The sequence below is a fragment of the Hyla sarda genome, chromosome 3 (assembly GCF_029499605.1).
Source record: "Hyla sarda isolate aHylSar1 chromosome 3, aHylSar1.hap1, whole genome shotgun sequence".
Taxonomy (NCBI): Eukaryota; Metazoa; Chordata; class Amphibia; order Anura; family Hylidae; genus Hyla; species Hyla sarda.
The window spans coordinates 162,846,806-162,868,894 of record NC_079191.1 but is presented as its reverse complement, the minus strand read 5'-3'; the positions used below and the strand labels follow the sequence as shown (position 1 = coordinate 162,868,894).

At 40.6% G+C, this 22,089-nt stretch overlaps 1 protein-coding gene across 1 annotated transcript in view; it reads right to left on the bottom strand.

The window, feature by feature from the left end:
- Positions 1-22,089, bottom strand: part of LOC130361841 (probable cation-transporting ATPase 13A4) — a 214,070-nt gene that overhangs the window by 70,330 nt on the left and 121,651 nt on the right. Inside the window, exons 14-20 of the mRNA XM_056565407.1 lie at positions 21,875-22,025; positions 19,472-19,561; positions 5,502-5,658; positions 5,071-5,188; positions 4,365-4,489; positions 3,050-3,219; positions 2,147-2,269 (exon numbers count right to left, since the gene is read on the bottom strand). Coding sequence (XP_056421382.1) covers positions 2,147-2,269; positions 3,050-3,219; positions 4,365-4,489; positions 5,071-5,188; positions 5,502-5,658; positions 19,472-19,561; positions 21,875-22,025 — 934 coding nt within the window. The remainder of the gene's footprint in view (positions 1-2,146; positions 2,270-3,049; positions 3,220-4,364; positions 4,490-5,070; positions 5,189-5,501; positions 5,659-19,471; positions 19,562-21,874; positions 22,026-22,089) is intronic.

Genomic DNA, 22,089 nt, shown 5'->3' with positions numbered 1-22,089 from the left:
ATTCCCACGGGCGTACAGGTACGTCCTGGGTCCTTAAGACCCAGGTACATAAGGCGTATCCATACACCCTGGGTCCTGTAAGGGTTATAGGTTGCCTGGCTGGCATCTGCCTTTTCAGCTTTGCCTATACATTTTTAATAGGATTGAGATCAGGACTTTGTGATGGCTACTCCAAAACATTGACTTTGTTATCCTTAAGCCACTTTGTAACCACTTTGGTAGTATGCTTCATCGTCCATTTGGAAGACCCATTTCCAACCAAGCTTTAACTTCCTGGCTGATGTCTTGAGATGTTGCTTCAGTATTGCCACATAATCTTTTTTTCATGATTCCAACTATTTTGTGAAGTGCACCAGTCCCTCCTACAGCATAACAACCCCACAACATGATGCTGTCACTCCCCTTTTTCCTCCAAACATAACGATGGTCATTGTGGCCAAACAGTAAAATTTTAGTTTTGTCAGACCACAAACCAAAAATGAAGGTCTTTGTTTATGTGTGCATTTGCAAACATTAATCTGGCTTTAATATGTTTCTTTTGGAAAAATGGCTTCTTCCTGGCAGAGTGGCCTTTCAGCCCATGTTGATACAGGACTAGTTTCACTGTGGATAATGATACAATCTTACCAACTTCCGCCAGCATCTTCGCAAGGTTTTTTGCTTTTGTTCTTGGATTGATATGCACATATCAGACCAAAGCACATTTATCTCTGAGACACAGAACCCATCTCCTTCATGATATGATGGCTAGACATTCCCATCTTATATGTACTTCTGTATAATTGTTTGTAAAGATGAACAAGGCACCTGCAGGTATCTGGAAATTGCACCCAAGGATGATCCAGACTTGTGCAAGTCCACAGTTCTCTTCCTGGTATCTTGGCTGATTTCCTTAGACTTTCCCTGGATGTTATACACAGAAGCAGTGTGTTTCTGGTGTGCATTAAAAAACATCCACAGATGTGTCTATAATTAACTCAGATGTTGCCAATAAACAGAAGCTTCCAAAGACATGACATCATCATATGGGCTGTCCCAAATTGTTTAAAGGCATAGTAATCCTAGTGCATGTAAACTTTGGACTTTGCAGAAAGTAATAAAAATGCATTTAAAACTATCTCTCTCTCTCTCTCTCTCTCTCTCTCTCTCTCTCAAACATGCATATGTGTCTTTTTAAATGGTGTATGTAAACTTCTGGTTTCAAATGTATATATACTGTGGTCGCATATATATACATTTGGTTAAAAAGCTGGAAGCTGAGTTATCAGCAAGCACTCACTATTTATAGCTCATGTTCAGCTACTGAACCAGCTCCACACACCCTAACCCAGGAATTAACATACATAATAATTTTTGGAGCGCCCTTAGCTTCAGGGCACGTTGCATATTATGAGGGGTTAAAATACATCTAACACAAATGCAAGTACAATAAACATGAAGCAGTAAATGACAGACTACTATAAAGGGAAAGAGGGTCCTACTCATGAGGGTTTACAATCTACAAGGGGAGGGAAAGGAGAAAGCTGGTCATCTGTAAGCAGATCAAGAAGTCGTTGTGAAAAGGGCAGCAGGGTTATTATAGGTTGTAGGTTTTCCTGTTTTGATGAATGTTTCTGTTGCCTGTAAAGGTCTTGACGGTGGGTGAGAGACAAATTTTTGGGTAGCAAATTTTATTTATGGAGTAATCTTGGACAGTATTTAGGTTTGTTGTCTGGTTTCTGCTCCTGAAGAAGATATAACCTGTATGGCTTACAACACAGAGGTTTTTGTATGATATTATATACCATGGTCTGTGGCACCTGTAATTCCATACTAGTCAACCTGGTCGACTTTCTAGGGCTAAGCTCATACTTGGCTGGAATCCGGTTCACTGTCCCTTCCAAAGTCTATGGACAGCCTGGACTTTTCCCATGACATAACAGCCAGGGGTTTCACACAGATTCACCCAACATGAAATGCTGATTTTACACTTTTACCAAACGTATTCTGAAATTTACATTGTACTGTCACAGCAGACCCCTTTCTGGGAAGCTCCAACACAAAGATAAAAATAAATAAAACTCTTGGTTCCATGTCACCATCTTATCTCCCACTATGTAAGCACATCTCGCTACCTATTGTGACAAAACTATAATTCTATACTTACTTTTGGCAACAAATTAGAAAAATGTTGAGTCAAAACTTGATAGGATTTTCCATTAATTGCAAAGTGAAAGTCTCCCACTGTGGTAGGAATATTAATCCATCCTTCAACAACATTACTATGTGACTTCAAAGGGAAAGAAGAGAATAATGGGTTATTGTTATAAAGACTGATTTTTTATTTTTTTATTTCTATCACTAAAAAAAAGAAATAAATTGAAATATTTTTTATTCTACATTATTCCTTGGTCTGTTGGAACCTCATTTTAAAATAATACAACAACAATCTTTATACACCTAAAACGTTTAAATTCAATGGGCACTGAAAGTGCAGGGGTGTTACAAGTTGATGTCAGCTCAGCAGTGAGCTTAACCAAAGGTGATTAAAAACTTGTATAAACCATTATTGTCTTAATTATAAAAAAATAAAAATAAAAATAAAACTTTGTGCAACAGAACAATACTGTAGTAGGCTACACCTGAAGGATATTCTGATTTTCATGAACCCTAATTGGTATTTGGCTAGTACAGTACCTAACCTGATTTCTAATGTGTTTACTGATTCAGTCATTTGATTCATAAAAAAAATAAAAAAAAAATAAAGCTGCAGGATCTATGGATTTGTTAATAATCCAATCTTTATAGGATGAACACAGCTATGCACATTTCATTGTGGTACATACTGTGCTCCATTCTAATGCATTTATTTATATCACAATACATTTCTAAAACTGCAGAATCATGTAAATGTCATATTACTGGATTTATTGGACTACTAGACTAACATTAATGTTCAATGATGAAAATAAGTAAAGAATTGTTAAGCCAGTTATTATAAACTTTTCTTTAGAATAATTTCTCTAAAATGTAGTAGCATCATCTTAATTTCTATAAAATTATAACCTACTTTTGCCTTTTCATGGTTTCCATTTGCCTGACTTTCAGTTAAAGTTTTCCATGTAACAGAAGCGGGTGAATCTTCATCAGGTTCACAAGCCTCCAACATGATAATATTACTGCTGGAAGGTATCATACCAGATTTTTTACCAACAGTCACGGCTGTCTGAAGGTTATCACCTATAAAAGCAATAAGAAATTATAATATTAGAAAATTGATTGTTATGTATCTATATGTATACTTGTAGTAATAGTACAAAAAAAATTCAGATGAAATTTACAAGAATGCAGGATAAACTTATCAATGTATGTCTTTCCAAAATAATTTCTTTATGCCAAGGGGAGACATGTATTTGTGCCAAGGGGAGACATCACTGTCGCCACTGATTGGCTAAGTGAGCAGGTGCTTGAGGTAACACAATACGTAAGTGCTTCACGGTGGGGACCCAAACTTTGACAGTGAAAGCAAGGAAGATGCACTTTCAAATTATTTATAATTAGAGGGGTACACCAGAGAACAAAAACCATAGCCCATCCTTTCCCTCTCACCAACCTATTTGTCTAAATATCATTCATTAGCTATATAGATCAGTTTCCCCCTTTCAGCTGTCACATACATGCAGGGAGTGAGAGAAAGATGTAATTATCAGATCCACCTTTTCTTTGTGCAAAGCCATCATTAAGAGTTGCCCCCACCCTCCTGGAAGACAAACACCATGTGATTTCCTACTTGTCTGGCTTCACAGTCACACCTCCCCTCCCTTTCCCCTCCCTGTGTGAGGATTTTAACTAGAGAAAAACAGCCCAGTGTCTCCTCAGCACATAACACTGCTCTTTACCTGCTATACATCTAATCACTGCTGCTATTCAGAGCATAAGATGATTTATTTCTGGGGGGAAGGATAGTTTGAAAGAAAAGACATGTACAGGGAGTGCTGATGACTGTGTTTACAAGAATACAGCATGCACACAGATAGCAAAAGCAATTGGCTGGCAGCCATTACACAGAGCCGCACTGACTGCTGGGAGTTGTAGTTTGGCCTGCAAGCAAGGAAAAAGAAAATTCAGGAAACAACAGGGGCCACAGGAGCTGGCAAAATCACATGGATATCTACAGGGGACACAGAACAGGTATTGTGGTGGCTTTGGGGCATTTTTATTTTTCTTAAATTCCAGGAGCACCCCTTTAACTGCACACTAGCACAGTTAGGTAGGCAGTATACCCCTTAGAGGAAACAATTTATATTGTTAAAATACAGTATACCAGGATCTAGGAGCAATATTTTAAATGAACAATAAATAAAAGAAATAAAAGCAGGAAATACCTGTGACCATCACAACCCTAATATTGGCTTCACTGAGTTCTTCTAGTACTGCATTGGTTTCTGGTTTAAGACGATTTTCCAGGATCATGAAGCCAAGAAATGTGAGGTCACATTCCACTACTTGCCTTTTAAAGAAACATATTTTCATTAAATCAGTAGTGAAGCTGTGCACTTTATCTAGAAAATAATTATCTTTGGGTAGTTCTGCCTGATATTAATGTTCTTGTTGTTACATTTAAGTTACTATAGCCCGCAGATCTACAATAAGTCAAACTCAGGCAGGCTGAAGAATATAATGACAGTCTAGCAGCAACATTTAAAGATGGGAACTGATATAGTAAAGAGAAGGGCTGTAATAGAGGGGGTGAGTACTAGGGCACAGGTGCAAAGTACTTGATTATGGTACTTAGATGCGGAGCTAAGGCAACTATCTGAGCTTTTGCCTCGGTGAAGGGAAACCTAGCTACAGCTCTTGATTCTTTTACCTTATGATGGGCCACCAGTAATGATTGGTTGATGGCAAAATTGACACTAGCTTATTGCTATGAAAGTACAGAGCATCCTAGAGATACATAACTATCTATACATAATGCACATTTCTATATAACAGTGGATATCAGGTTTAATAAATTTAAATTGTCACTATTGTTTAAAACGACTTCCTACCTCGATAAAATAGAAAAGTAAATGCAACAGTTATAGATACCTGTCTATGTCAGATAACTTTGGTAGACCTTCTTTTTCTAGTGACCGATATGCTATCCCTATTACTCGGAAGCCTTGTGCTGTGTAGTGCTCAAGTTTCTTAGAGAAGTTGTTTGGGACTATTAAGAAAAGAAACAATGTAACACAATGTTTACAGACCCAAAGAATTGCTCAGCAATCAGAGAAATATAAAAGTTTGAATGGACCACAATATGCATATCTATGGGAAAACTGACCCATATGAGGCTCAAGATTAATTCATTTGTCCCTATTGTTAAATGTCATTATTTTGCAGTATAATGATTTTTGCATTGTATACGCAAAGTATAGACTGTAAAAAATGTAAAACACTTAAAGGTCAACTAAATAGGTACCGTGTAGTGGTTGCCGCATTTCCATAATTATAGCTCTAGTTATTAGTTTTATAGTTACCTGTTTCAGGTTTGCAAAATCGAACAACCATTTCAGGTGCTCCTTTCATGAACACTGTCATGTTACTCTCTCCAATAACCTGAGTAATCACAGACATGCGCTGTAAACTGGATAAGAATGGAAACTGGTGCAGAATAAAGATTCCTTCCACTGGTGCCTACAGTGAATAATGTATAGGAGTTGTTATATTGTATATTTTAAAAAAAATTATACTAACTACAGGAACTTTACTTTGCTTATCTTAATTGAATGGCAGTAATTCATCCGCCTTTATGTGTATTCCAATCACTTCACACTGTGTAGATGAAGGTAAGCTATGTTGGAGGTGGTTTTAGACTGTAATGAATTGAGTCCAGTTCCCATGGTTCTTTTTAAAATCAAGACTTTATTTCTTCTATTAAAATATATACAAAAAAAGATCCCAAAAGGTCACAGACCCAACGCTAATATAGCAACCAACAAAGAGAAAATGCATTTATATGGATCAAAAGTTATACTTTATTAAAGAATTTGAACACACAATTCATGGACATAAGACATAATAAGAGCAATTAAAAACACAAAAATGATCTATGCAGATTTCCAAAGGTGCTGGTCCTGTAGACAAGAAACAAAAAAGTGGATGGCCGGGCTACATAGAGATTATATATATATATATATATATATATATATATATATATATATTTCCCTGTCGATTGACCAGCAGCACAATGATGGGGTGTATCTCCGCCCCTGTGAGCTGCAGGACCCAGGAATTTTTTATGAAAATAAAGAAAATACGCCTCTCTGAGCATAAAACCCCCCCACAGAACAGCCCCCCCCTCGAGTTTTTTCTGTCCTGTGAGCAGGACCTAGGTCAGACAGGATCATTGGTCCGTAACTTTTCCCTTATATTATTTTCTCCCCCCCTTACTTTTTCTTTCTGGGGGGGGGGGGGGAGAGAGAAATTAGGGATTCTCTGAGCTACATTAGCTTTTTTCATACCGGAGAACTATGTTCTCTCTCTCTAGAATTCACCAGAATTAAGCTTATCTTTTAGCGCCGGTGGTGGCACATCCTGGGCTCCCGGCGTCTGGGAGCCACGTGCATGTGTTTCTGTCTCTCCAGAAAGCACTCTCATCCAGCATGTTAGGGCACGCGCGCCGCTCGTGCGCTGTACTTACCAAGCTGGTGGGTGGGGTTGCGTTCATGTGATAGTCTTTTAGAAGAATATCTCTCCGTCAGTCAGCAAAATTGCTGAAAGATCTTTTTATTAAGTTTTGTCCCTTCAACTTGCAACTTCCGGGAGGGGGTGTGTCTTCCTAGTGGATACACTATAAGAAGCTGGTAAGCCTGCAGCTCTGTCTCTTCGGAGTCTGCAGCTTGCCTTGACACATTTTGCTTGTGCACCTTGTTGTCAGTGTGCTTCTGTATCCTTATTTTTCCCGTAGTTCACGGTGTGTGTTCCTGGATCTAACCTCGCTTTTATCCAGGTTTTTTTGTGTGTCTTTTCTTTTTGTTAATTAGAGAAAAAAAAATTTCTCTAGATGTCTTCAAGAGATTCTGGTGGGTCTAGGCCCCGTAAATCACTGGACATGTCACCTTTCCTGTAGAAAGTGTAATACACCTTTGCCCGATGAGAGTGACTTCACTACCTGTGCAGCCTGTCGGCCACTTCCTGCTCTTCCCTCACATGGGGAACCAGATATCCATGACGTTTATGTCTGGGTAAAGGACTTTGTCGCGGGTTCCATCAAGGACCTTAACCCCTTAAGGACCGGAGGTTTTTCCGTTTTTGCATTTTCGTTTTTTGCTCCTTGCCTTTAAAAAATCATAACTCTTTCAAATTTACACCTAAAAATCCATATGATGGCTTATTTTTTGCGCCACCAATTCTACTTTGTAATGACGTCAGTCATTTTGCCCAAAAATCTATGGTGAAGCGGGAAAAAAAATCATTGTGCGACAAAATTGAAAAAAAAAACGCTGTTTTGTAACTTTTGGGGGCTTCCGTTTCTACGTAGTACATTTTTCGGTAAAAATGACACCTGATATGTATTCTGTAGGTCCATACGATTAAAATGATATCCTACTTATATAGGTTTGATTTTGTCGGACTTCTGGAAAAAATCATAACTACATGCAGGAAAATTAATACGTTTAAAATTGTCATCTTCTGACCCCTATAACTTTTTTATTTTTCCGTGTATGGGGCGGTATGAGGGCTCATTTTTTGCGCCATGATCTGAAGTTTTTAACGGTACCATTTTTGCATTGATAGGACTTATTGATCTTATTCATTTTTAAATGATATAAAAAGTGACCAAAAATGCACTATTTTGGACTTTGGAATTTTTTTGCGCGCACGCCATTGACCGAGCGGTTTACCACATATGTTTATTTTTATTTTTATTTACACTGTGTTTTTTTTTTTATTGGAAAAGGGGGGTGATTCAAACTTTTAATAGGGGAGGAGTTAAATGATCTTTATTCACTTTTTTTTTTCACTTTTTTTTGCAGTGTTATAGGTCCCATAGGGACCTATAACACTGCACACACTGATCTTCTATGTTGATCACTGGTTTCTCATAAGAAACCAGTGATCAACGATTCTGCCGGATGACTGCTCATGCCTGGATCTCAGGCACTGAGCAGTCATTCGGCGATCGGACAGCGAGGAGGCAGGAAGGGGCCCTCCCGCTGTCCTGTCAGCTGTTCGGGATGCCGCGATTTCACCGCGGCTATCCCGAACAGCCCACTGAGCTAGCCGGCATGCTTTCGGTTTCACTTTAGACGCGGCGTTCAACTTTGAACGCCGCGTCTAAAGGGTTAATAGCGCGCGGCACAGCGATCAATGCCGCGCGCTATTAGCCACGGGTCCCGGCCGTTGTTAGAGGCCGGGCCCGAACCGCTATGACGCGGGGCCACGCCGTGGCCCCGCGTTATAGATCGGGAGTGGACACATGACGTTCCAGTACGTCATGTGTCCTTAAGGGGTTAAAGATTCCCTTTTCGCTACAGCCATCCCTCTCCTGCTCCTATGGAAGTAGATGATGGTGAGGACAGGGAAACCGTGGTCGATTCCTCGGATGAGGACATCATTGAGGACACCTCCAAGAATTTCTTTCCACCAGATAAGACACATAAATTATTAAAATTTGTACAGGCTGAGAATCAGCCTAAGCCTAAGGAGGATGCCCCATCTACCTCCAGGGTCTTTAGATCCTTCCAAATGGATGATGTGCTGTCCGCACTCATGTCTGCTGAGTGGGAGAAACCGGACAAGGCACCGGTAATCTCTAAGTGGTACAAAATAATGTACCCCCTTGATCAATCTCAGTGTAAGGTGTGGTTAAATCCTCCCAAGGTGGACATGGCCATATCCAAAATGTCCAGACATACGGTGCTCCCTGCAGAGGATGGCTCGAATTTGAAGGACCCGCTTGACCGAAGGATGGAGATTGCGTTCAAGCGCACTTATATAGCAGGAGCTAGTCAGGCTTCAGTGGCGGTAGCCTCTAGTGGTGTGGCGGTGGCCTTGAGAACTTGGCTTAATAGCCTTCAGGAGGATATCTTTTCGGGGGTTCCTAGAGAGGACTTGCTAGCCTCATTTGGGAAAATTAATTTGGCAATTGACTTTCTGTGTGACTCCTCATGCCAACAAGTAAAGTTTGGTGCTAAGACCATGGGGCTTTCCACTGCGGGCAGAAGAGCCCTTTGGCTCTTCTGGCCGGGAGATAGTTATTCCAAGACCCAACTCTGTAACATGCTTTTTACCCCTGGCAAACTCTTTGGCTCAGAGTTGGATACTCTAATGGAGGAGTTGTCAGACAGGAAGGGGAAATCCCTGTCCCTTACCCCTAATTCTTCTAAGAGATACGCTAGGAAATATTCTCCTCCTAGAAGAGGTAGACAGAGTAGATATTCTACCCGTGGCAGGGGGTCTAGGACCACTAGAAGGGGTTTATCAGAATAAGGGTACTTCTGAACAAAAGAAGCAACCGCTTTGACGGGGTCGTTACTCCGGTAGGCGGCCGACTTGCTTTATTTTTTCCGGTTTGGCCACAGAGGATCAAGGATCCTTGGATGTTAGAGATAATAAAAAATGGTTATTCTCTCCCCCTAACTACACTGCCCTCAGAAAAATTTCTGATCTCCGCGATTCTTCAAGAACCAGAGCAAGTAATGCTAGAAAGCTCTATTTTAGAGCTAATTTCCCTGGCCGCACTGGAGCCTGTTCCCCCCTCGGAAGAAGCCCGAGGTGTATACTCCCCGGTTTTCCTTGTACCCAAGCCTTCAGGAAAAAACAATCTTATAATAGACTTAAGATATTTGAACCGTCACTTTCAAAAAAGAAAGTTCAAGATGGAAACTATCAGGTCAATCAGACCTCTTCCTTCCAAAGGAGAATACACGGCATCCTTGGACCTGAAGGATGCCTACTTCCATATTCCAATCCATCAGGATTACAGGAAGTTCCTCAAGATTGCGGTCAGAATCCGAGGGATTCTGTTCCATCTGCAGTTCAAGGTCCTCCCATTTGGGATCACCTCTGCTCCATTCGTGTTCACCAAGGTGGTGTCCTCCATGATGACGGTTCTCAGGTTATCAGGGATAAGAGTTATCCCATACCTAGAAGACTGGCTTCTTATAGCCAGAACAAGACTGATTCTCCTGGAACATGTCCAGATTACCCTGAATTTACTCCAGAGCTTGGGCTGGTTGGTCAATTGGGACAAATCAGATTTGACCCCGACCACAACCAAACAATTCCTCGGGTTCATCATAGACTCTGTGGAGATGAAATTGTACCTCTCTGTACCCAGGAAGGATCGTATCCTGAGAGGATATTGCTTCCTGAGAACACCTCGCCAGCCCCCCCTCAGAACTCTAATGAGTTTCCTGGGGCTATTATTATCAGCAGCGGAAGCAGTTCCTTGGGCTCTATGGCACATCAGACCCTTACAGTCAGAGGTCTTACACATCTGGAACCAGACTATCTCAGGTTTGGACTCCCTGCATGTTCTGTCAACGATCACCAGACAATCTCTACGTTGGTGGGCCAACCCAAAAGATGGGATGTCTCTGCTAGATCCAGTTTGGACAATTATTACCACCGATGCCTCCGGCTGTCTTCCAATGCCAGAAAGCTGAGCCTGTCTTCCAATGCCAGAGAGTTAAGAGCGATATTTTATGCCCTCAAGAAGTTCGAACATCTCGTTTCCGGAACAGCAGTCTGTGTCCAGTCGGACAATATGGCTTCAGTGTTCTACATCAACAAGCAGGGAGGTAACAGATCTCAGGCACTTTTTCAGGAAGTGGGGAAGATCTTCAATTGGGCAGAAACAAGGGTAACAAGGTTATCCGCGGTCCATATCAGAGGAGTCCAGAATACCTTGGTGGATCGCATGAGCCGTCTGAGCACAATTCCTGGCGAATGGTCCCTATGCCCACAAGTATTTCAGCAGTTATGCCAACTTTGGGGTCTTCCGGAGAGCGACCTGATGGCGACCAGATTCAAAAAGAAACTACCACGGTTTTGCTCCCTCTATTTGGAGGACCAACCTTGGGCTGTGGACCCACTGTCCATACTGTGGGACTTCAGACTGGCATACATCTTTCCGCCAACTTCCATGATACCCAGGGTATTAATGAAGGTCAAGAAGGATCAGGCCTCGGTAATAGCAATAATGCCATTCTGGCTGAAGAGATCCTGGTTCTCCCTCCTCATGATGATGAGTCAGGGAACATTCTGGAGACTCCCTCTGAGGCACAATCTGGTAGCCCAGGGCAACCAACTATGCCACAACCTAACGTCCCTCAGCCTGACAGCTTGGAGGTTGACAGGTTGATTTTAAAAGCCAAGTGTTTTTCGGACTGTATATTGGAAACGCTCTCCCACTCTAGGAGTGTGGCTACCAATAAATCACATGCCAGAATAAGGAAAATATTTGCTGGTTGGTGTGCTGCTAGGCAGCTGGACTCTTCCTCTCCCACGATACCGCGAATTCTGAACTTTCTTTAGTACGGATTCGACAAAGGTCTATCACCTAATACCCTGAAGGTCCAAATTACTGCTATGTCAGCTTTTTTGGGAAGGAAGCTCTTCCAGGTTCCTGAAGTGGGAAGTTTTATCAAAGCTGTCTTTGTCAGAGTGCCTCTTGGAGCACTCCGTCTACATTTTTCAAGCATTATAAGATGGACTGTTCCTCTTCTCCTGACTTTTCTTTCGCAAGGTATATTATTAACGCGGTTAATATTTGAATCCCACCCTTTTATTTGGGTACTATGTAAATTCCCATCATTGTGCTGCTGGTCAGACGACAGGGAAATTGAAATTTAAGTAGTTAATTTGTTTTCCCTTAGTCTGACAGCAGCACAAGGCTCCCTCCAAAAAAAATATATTTTTTTGCCTGTATCTAAGTCTGTACTATATAATAAACTGGAGGGGGGGGGGCTGTTCTGTGGGGGTTTTTATGCCCAGAGGGGCGTGTTTTCTTTATTTTCATTAAAAATTCCTGGGTCCTGCAGCTCACAGGGGCGGAGATACACACCCCATCATTGTGCTGCTGTCAGACTAAGGTAAAACAAATCAACTACTTAAATTTCAATATATAATATTTAGATCAATAATAGGTTTCATAAGTAAAAGACACTTCAGGGTGTAAATCGATACGGATGTAGCAGTATGTAAAGTACAAAAGCCACAGGCTCTTCACATATAAGGTGCAATACATAAGGTGCACAGGTCAAAATTGACTACTAAACTGTAGAAAGGCTAAAGTGCTGTAGTGAAATGTGCTGTGCAACACTGGGCTTAATCTGAGTTACCAAGTGTTGGTAAAAAGGTAAAAATATGCACGCATAATAATATACAATAAACAAACATATATCAACATGATAACGTTTCGAAACGTTGGGTCCGTTGGCTGGCCAGGCTGTACACATCAGGTTGTATTTCTTCTATGTCAGTTATCATGTTGATATATGTTTGCCTATTGTATATTATTATGCATGTATATTTTTACCTTGGTACCAACCCTTGGTAACTCAGATTAAGCCCAGTGTTGCACAGCGTATTTCACTATAGCACTTTAGCCTTTCTACAGTTTAGTAGTCTATTTTGACCTGTGCACCTTATGTATTGCACCTTATATGTGAAGAGCCTGTGGCTTTTGTACTTTACATACTGCTACATCCGTATCTAATTGCAAACACCCTGAAGTGTCTTTTACTTATGAAACCTATTATTGATCTAAATATTATACATACACAGTGGGGATCAAAAGTTTGGGCACCCCAGGTAAACATTTGTATTAATGTGCATAAAGAAGCCAAGGAAAGATGCAAAAATCTCCAAAAGGCATCAAATTACAGATTAGACATTCTTATAATATGTCAACAAAAGTTAGATTTTATTTCCAGCATTTACACTTTCAAAATAACAGAAAAAAAATGTCATCTGCTAAAGTTTGGGCACCCTGCAGAATTTACAGCATGCACTGCCCCCTTTGCAAAGCTGAGACCTGCCAGTGTCATGGATTGTTTTCAATCATCATCTGGAAAGACAAGGTGATGTCAATCTCAAAGGTTTAAAATGCCCAGACTCATCTGACCTTGCCCCAACAATCAGCACCATGGGTTCTTCTAAGCAGTTGTCTAGAAATCTGAAACTGAAAATAGTTGATGCTCACAAAGCTGGAGAAGGCTATAAGAATATAGCAAAACGTTTTCAGATTTCAATATCCTCTGTTCGGAAGGTAATTAAGAAATGGCAGTCATCAGGAACAGTGGAAGTTAAAGCAAGAGCTGGAAGACCAATGGAGTTGTGGTACACTATTCCACTATAAAGAGATACTTGTACAAATATGGTCTTCATGGAAGAGTCATCAGAAGAAAACCTCTTCTACGTCCTCACCACAAAAATCAGCGCTTGAACTTTGCAAATGAACATATAGACAAGCCTAATGCATTTTGGAAACAAGTTCTGTGGACCAATGAGGTTAAAATTGAACTTTTTGGCCGGAATGAGCAAAGGTACGTTTGGAGAAGAAGGGGAACAGAATTTAATGAAAGGAACCTCTGTCCAACTGTTAAGCATGGGGGTGGATCAATCATGCTATGGGGTTGTATTGCAGCCAGTGGCACAGGAAACATCTCACGCGTGGAAGGAAAAATGGATTCAATAAAATTTTAGCAAATTTTGGATGCTAACTTGATGCCATCTGTAAAAAGGTGAAGTTGAAGAGAGGATGGCTTCTACATATGGATAATGACCCTAAACACATCTCGGAATTCAATCAAGAGGCATAAACTGAAAGTTTTGCCATGGCCTTCACAATCTGCTGACCTCAACATAATTGAAAATCTATGGATAGACCTAGCAATGCATGGCAGACAGCCCAGAAATCTCAAAGAACTGGAAGACTTTTATAAGAAAGAATGGGCAAAGATACCTCAAACAAGAATTGAAAGACTCTTGGCTGGCTGCAAAAACTATTTACAAGCTGTGATACTTGCCAAAGGGGCAATACAAGATATTAACTCTGCAGGGTGCCCAAACTTTTGCAGACGCCATTTTTTTGTTTTCTGTTATTTTGAAAGTGTAAATGATGGAAATAAAATCTAACTTTTGTTGATATATTGTAAGAATGTCTAATCTGTAATTTGATGCCTTTTGGAGATTTTTCCATCTGTCCTTGGCTTCTTTATGCACATTAATACAAATGTTTACCTGGGGTGCCCAAACTTTTGATCCCCACTGTATATATAATTCTCCTTATGTAGCCCGACCATCCACTTTTTTGTTTCTTGTCCACTGGACCATCACCTTTGGAAATCTGCATAGATTATTTTTGTGTTTTTAATTGCTCTTATTACCGTATATACTCGAGTATAAGCCGAGTTTTTCAGCACGATTTTTCGTGCTGAAAACGCCCCCCTTGGCTTATATTCAAGTGAACTCTCTTCTCAGTGGTCTTCAACCTGCGGACCTCCAGATGTTTCAAAACTACAACTCCCAGCATGTCCGGGCACGCTGGGAGTTGTAGTTTTGAAACCTCTGGAAGTCCGCAGGTTGAAGACCACTGCGGCCTTTGTCATCATCCAGACACCCCCTTTAGTTTTCTACTCACCTCCCCTGGGTGGGAAGGAAGAGTGAGCCGGTCTGGGCCATCTATGCTGCAGGGACCGTGCGGTGGGGAGGGTTAGTCGTTCCGGGCTGTCCATTTTCACCGGGGGGGCCCTCTTCTCCACGCTCTGGGCCTGCCCCGGACTAGTGACGTTGCCTTGACGACGCGCACAGGGACGCGCATGAACGGTGAAAATGGACAGCCCGGAACGACTATCCCTCCACACCGCACGGATCCCTGCAGCATAGAAAGCCCGGACCAGCTCACCCTTCCTTCCCACCGAGGGGAGGTGAGTAGAAAACTAAAGGGAGTGTCTGGATGATGACGAAGGCTGCAGTGGTCTTCAACCTGCGGACCTCCAGATGTTTCAAAACTACAACTCCCAGCATGCCCGGACAGCCGATGGCTGTCTGGGCATGCTGGGAGTTGTAGTTTTGCAACATCTGGAGGTCCGCAGGTTGAAGACCACTGATGAAGGGATTGACAGGCGGTGATGATGAAGGGGAGATGATGACGGGGGTCCGAATGATGACAGGGTGATGATGTATTTCTCACTGTAGGCTTATAGTCGAGTCAATAACTTTTCCTTGGCTTTTGGGGTTAAATTAGGGGCCTCAGCTTATATTTGTGTCGGCTTTTACTCAAGTATATACGGTATGTCTTATGTCCATGAATTGTGTGTTCAAATTCTTTAATAAAGTATAACTTTTGATCCATATAAACGCATTTTCCCTTTGTTGGTTCCATTAAAATATATTATAAAACATGCCAATGAATTTTGATCCCTGCCCATAGGCTCTTTCTCATGACCTAAACAAGTAACTGTGGTCTCTGCCCTTATCCAGCTTTCCATGCTGCCAAAGACAATAGCCCTCATTTACTAAGAATGAAATGTTTATCTTTATTTATTTACTAAGAATGGAGTGTATTTTTCTCTCTGATTTACTAATCTGTTGCACGTCAATTTCATTTTGTGTCGCACTGGTTGAAATTTGTATTGCACGATAAATTGTGTGAAAGGGAATGGCCATGATTGAGAATTTTATTTTTTTTTTTTTAATAGTTGGGGCTGCCTTGATAAACGTATTTTTGGTTGTAATATACAATGAAACCTGTTGAATTGTAATTGAAAAAAACATTAAAAAAAATATTAGATTACAGTAAATATAATCCTGATCATAATGTATTATGTACAAATTTTAATTATAAAATAAAAGGTTAATCAGTAATAAAAATAGGTAATTAACAGATATAATTAAATAAATTTCCAAAAAATTGGTTTAAATTACATACAAAGGTCTATAAAAAGGTTTTCAACATAAACACTCCATTTTAATTACTTTACCGACTGCTCAAAGGTGTAGGGTTTTGGTTTCAATAAACTCACAAGTTTTTATGTGTATTTTCTCACACACTCGGAGTGATTTTTTAGTTTTGTCGGGAACACACCCCTTTTGTTGGGTTTAAAAATCACTCGGAGAGATGCTGGTTTACGTCAGTAAAATGTGTTGCATAAAGTGTCGCACGAGCTGTGCGACACAATTTTAGTCGCACAACCCGACAAAAAGTGACGGGATTACCTTAGTAAGTGAGGGCTAATATGTCATAAGTCACAGGGTCTTCAAGGGAGTGTGCATTACTTTAGTAAATCCCTTCCACCCTGCTATCCACCCACCCATTGCAGCATAGTCACTCTCCCCTAGAGACCATGTGACTTGTGACATATTGTCTCTGGCCCCATAGAATGCTGGGAAAGGTCAGAGACCACACTAAAATAAAAATACTTACATTACAATAGCACATCTCTGTCATATATAACCAGACAACAAGACTGAGCATACTGTAATTGACCCACTTTGCATCTCCTACGTAGGTAGAATAAATATCTATAGTACATACTGTATAATATACTCCAATTACGGGCCAGACAAAGCACCACAGAGCGTGAAACATGTCGCCGCCCACCTGAGCATCCCCGCCTCACCTGTTCCGCAACGCTCCCTGTGCTCCTGTACCTGTTTGTTCATTGCACCTATATGGAATAAAGTCTGAAGATTTTACAGCATTTTACGGGTGAGTGCTTCATGATTCGTTTTCTCTTGATTGGACTGTATTTGGAGCTATATACCCTAAATGTGAGCACCTCTCATGCTGATATAGGTACAGGTGGCACCTACACTAATGGCAAGCGGCTCCCGCAAGTCCATGTCGAATGACAACTAATAGTAGTGGTGCCGGATACACTTCTATTTTTTGTACATATAACACACTATATAAACTAGTGCCATAGGAAATATACTTTATTATGTCTACTATGTCTGCAGCTGTTAGATATGATGAATATGCTGAGCGCTAGAGCAGGGAGCCTGATGTTCCCTAGCTCAGGAGCTCCGGCCACACGGAATGATGTCACCACTGTTTTTAAAGCAGAGTTGGTTAATGGGAACCGTGACTACTAGCTGTCAATTGCCAATTGCTAACCTGTGTATGCCTCCATGCTCTACACATAGAGACATGATTAATAAGATAGGAATACCCTTTAAGTCCATATGATGGGTTAGTATTGAGGACCAGAATCCAGAATGCTTCACAATGAAACAGTTTCTTACCCCAGTCTCCTGAGCAAATAATGCTGCCCCTGACATATGTACAGTGGAAGGAGAAGGGAAAATCGGAAGCTTGGAATCGCTCTGTTGCAGACAGGTTCTCAAGAGGCAGGTAGGTGTCTGTTTGAATCTTTTATTCTTTACATCAGACAACGCGTTTCAGGATATTAATGATCCTTTCATCAGGCGTGATAAAAAGGCGTGGCAGCTATCACGCCCCCTCCCGTAGGCTTGCATTGAGGGTCGGAGCATGACGTCACACGGGGGCGGAGGCGTGACGTCACACGCCGCCGGTCTGGTGGTCGCCTGTAATCAGTCCCGGAGCGAACACGCTCCGGGGACTGATTACAAACGGGGTGCCCGGTGCATGATCCCGGGGGTCCCCAGCGGCAGTACTCCCGCAATCAGGCATCTTATCCCCTATCCTTTGGATAGGGGAAAAGATGTGAAAGTACCGGAGAACCCCTTTAAAGAAGAAAATACAGGTCTGTGAGAGCCAGAAATTTTTCTTGTTTGTAGGTGACCAAATTCTTATTTTCAACCATATTTTGCTAATAAATTCTTTAAAAATCACACATTGTGATTTTATGGAATTTTTCATTTTCTCTTTATGTCTCTCATAGTTGAGGTATACCTATGATGAAAATTACAGGCCTCTCTAAACTTTTTAAAGGGGTACTCCACTGTTTTTTTTTTTTTTTTAAATCAACTGGTGCCAGAAAGTTACATTGATTTGTAAATTGCTTCTATTTATAAAATCTTAACCCTTTCAGTACTTATCAGCTGCTGTATGCTTCACAGGAAGTTATTTTCTTTTTGAATTTCCTTTCTGTCTGACCACAGAGCTCTCGGCTGATACCTCGGTCCATGTCAGGAACTGTCCAGAGCAGGATAGGTTGCCTATGGGTGTTGGCTCCTACTCTGGACAGTTCCTAAATGGACAGAGGTATCAGCAGAGAGCACTGAGCTCAGACAGAAAGGAAATTCAAAAAGAAAATTTCCAGTGGAGTATACAGAAGCTGTATACAGAAGCTGTACTAGAAGGATTAAGAATTTGTAATAGAAGTAATTTACACATCTGTTTAACTTTCTGGCACCAGTTTTGGCACCGTACTCCTTGAAGGTGAAAATGGGCTAAGTCCTTAAGGAGTTAACACTTTAACATAAAAACAATATCAGTTGCCCATTTTTTGGTAACATATTCCATTATAATATTTGTGGAACTAACATATGGGAAAACTAAATGGACAAGATGGTCTTTTTTTTAGGACAATCTTGTTATCCTGTTGGCAGCCAATATAGGTATTACAGTAGGAGTATCCCATTAAGAACACTACAGGTTCCCAGTCTCCTTCTCCCTGTTTTAGTCAAAGCTCAATATATAAACCTGATGAAAACAACATATAATATGTTAAAGCCATTTAAATAGGGTGATGGGAAGAAAAAATGGAATCTTTACATGGCTGGGTCATTCGTGTGGCCCCCAAGAATCATGGGTGATGTGCGGTTGATAACAGCATTTTTATTGGCTGTACAAAAGATTGAATCAGTCAGCAAACACGTTTGGATTGTTTTTTGGATGATTGCTGGCCCTTATACATACTGTATATACTCGAGTATAAGCCAACCCAAATATAACCCGAGGCCCCTAATTTTACCCCGGAAAAGTTATTGACTCGCCTATAAGCCTAGGGTGGGAAATACATCATCCCCCCATGAAATCATCCAGACCCCCGTCATCATCCAGACCCCTGTCATCATCCCCCCCTTCATCATCACCGCCTGTCAATCCCTTCATCAGTAGTCTTCAACCTGCGGACTTCCAGATGTTGCAAAACTACAACTCCCAGCATGCCCGGACAGCCATCGGCTGTCCAGGCATGCTGGAAGTTGTAGTTTTGAAACCTCTGGTGGTCCACAGGTTAAAGACCACTGCGGCCTTCGTCATCATCCCCCCCCCCCTCACCCCGCCCCCCTTCATCATCACCGCCTGTCAATCCCTTCATCAGTGGTCTTCAACCTTCGGACCTCCAGATGTTGCAAAACTACAACTCCCAGCATGCCCGGACAGATTTCGGCTGAAAAATTGTGCTGAAAAACTCGGCTTATACTCGAGCATATACGGTAGACCATTTCTCAGAAATGATAGTTCTTAATAATGCTCTTTTACCCAATACTAGGCTCATCTGATAGGGCTGTTCAAGTTACACAACAAATTAAAGTAACAGGAAAACAGAAAATTCACTAGACTTACCTCCGCAGCATTAGGCCCAGGTTTTACCATTGTGCTGTTATTTAATAAATCATCTTCTTCTTTGATGGTCACCTTACAATCTTCAAGCTCCTGTTTCAAAGAAGAAATGTCTTCTTATATTAAAATGGTATTCAACACTAAAATATATGCAGCCAGTTTTCACAAGGTTCCAGTTCAATACTAAGTTATGTATTTCCTCACTGCTGGCAGTAAGATGAGTTATAATGGAAATGTCCATCAGACGCTAACAAATAATATTTTAAACATTTGTCAGGAGGTTGGCAAATTATTCCAGAATTAGAGGCATTATGGGAGGACTTGGCATAAAAGTCTATGGTGAGGGAAGGGGAGAGAAGGGGAGGAGTGGCTGATGAGAGACAGAAGCAGAGAGACTGCAACTAGACTTGTGATTATGGTAAGTATCAGATAACACCCCATTACTTAATTCACAGCTCATACTGCTCAACAGTGCCCTATAATGTCCCCCATGCTACTGCTCCTTCTTACATTGTACTATAAAGGTACAGAGGAGCAGGATCTTTCTACAGGGTTATCATTTGGTTAAAAAACTATATACAAGTTATATAATGGCCACAAATAGAGGAACTCCTCCTTTTTACACACAGGACTGCTTACCCTGAAAAGATACCTGAAGTGCCAGGTACACCTAACAGGCTGTGAGCACTTTTGCAACAATATTTTTGCAACTTAAGTTTTCTAGTCTTTAACCACTACTTTTTTTTTGTATGAGCTATTAAAAAAAAAAAAAAAAATTGCAATATAATTTTGTCAGACCTATTTGTTAAGTTGCCTTATCTTATTTTAAATACATTTGATCAATTCAAAGGAGTAGATTTATGAATCTGTCTGAATGGTGTATACTGTTATATCGAACATTTGCAGAATTTTTTTTTTCATAATATATGCCTTTTATGCCAAGGGGGCAGGAATGGGGCATGTCTTCACATGGAGGGTGGCATGGCTTCAACACAATTTATACCTGCACACTTGCGTAAATTGGCACAGAAATGTAAGCCAGCTGTGAGATGGCTTGATTTCTGTGCTTGGTGCATCGGCAGCCTTAGGGCCAGTGAATTTTGAGTAAATCCAGTGCAGCCAAAACAGGTGGAGCTTTACATAAGATAACATAAGTTAAATTATCATAAAAGTACATTTAAGAGTAGAAAAAACAACTATATCATGCAGAGCTAATTCTGATAAACATGTATTACCAACAAACACACACTGAAATGTAGTATACTATAAATATAGTTTTGCAGTGTTTTGCACTGTGGTATATAAAATATTCAATGCCTGCCAGATTTTCAATAAGAAAACCAACACACACAATATTGACTTAAAGGGGTACACTGGTGGAAAAAAAATTAAAATCCACTGGAGCAAGGTTAAACAGATTTGTGAATTATTTCTATTTAAAAATCTTAAAGGGGTACTCCGGTGAAAAACTTTTTTTTTTTTTTATCAACTGATGCCAGAAAGTTAAACAGATTTGTAAATGACTTCTATTAAAAAATATTAATCCTGTACTTATTAGCTGCTGAATACTAGAGAGGAAATTATTTTATTTTTGGAACACAGAGCTCTCTGCTGACATCATGACCACAGTGCTCTCTGCTGACATCTCTGTCCATTTTAAGAACTGTCCAGAGTAGGAGAAAATCCCCATAGAAAACATATGCTGCTCTAGACAGTTCCTAAAATGGACAGCAGAGATGTCAGCAGAGAGCACTGTGCTTGCGATGTCAGCAGAGAGCACTGTGTTCCAAAAAGAAGATAATTTCCTCTGTAGTATTCAGCAGCTAATAAGTACTGGAAGGATTAAGATTTTTTAATAGAAGTAATAAGTAATTTACAAATCTGTTTAACTTTCTGGCACCAGTTTATTAAAAAATAAATAAAAAAAGGTTTTCCACCGGAGCACCCCTTTAAGCCTTCCAGTATTTATCAGCTACTGTATGCTCCAGAGGAAGTTGTATAGTTATTTTCTGTCTGACCACAGTGCTCTCTGCTGAAATGTCTGTCTGTGTCAGGATCTGTCTAGAGCAAGAGAGGTTTGCTATGGGGATTTTCTTCTACTCTGGACAGTTCCTGACACAAACAGAGGTGTCAGCAGAGAGCACTGTGGTCAAACTGGAAAGAACAACTTAACTTCTTCTGGAGTATACCGAAGCTGATAAGTACTGGAAGGATTGAATATTTTAAATAGAAGTAATTTACAAATCTGTTTAACTTTCGGGCACCAGTTGATTTGAAAACATTTGTTTTCCACCGGAGTACCCCTTTAACAATGTGGCAAAAGTATGTGGCTGCTAGAATTGTCCAGATACCTTATGGAATAGGCCCAATGTAAACATATATTATAGTTTTTTATTTGAAACTTACCCAACCTGTACCATCAAACATCTTCATGTCTAATGGATCACCGTGTAATTTTCCATCCAATTTGATAAGTGAGTGACAACTTGTCATTGCTTCAAGCAATGGGCTCCAATGTAGATTATTAGAAGAAGTGAAACATATCATATCCTGAAAACTAAAAAATAAACACTTTTTAATACAACATTGCTTGACTACATTTATTAAAATGTTATATTAAG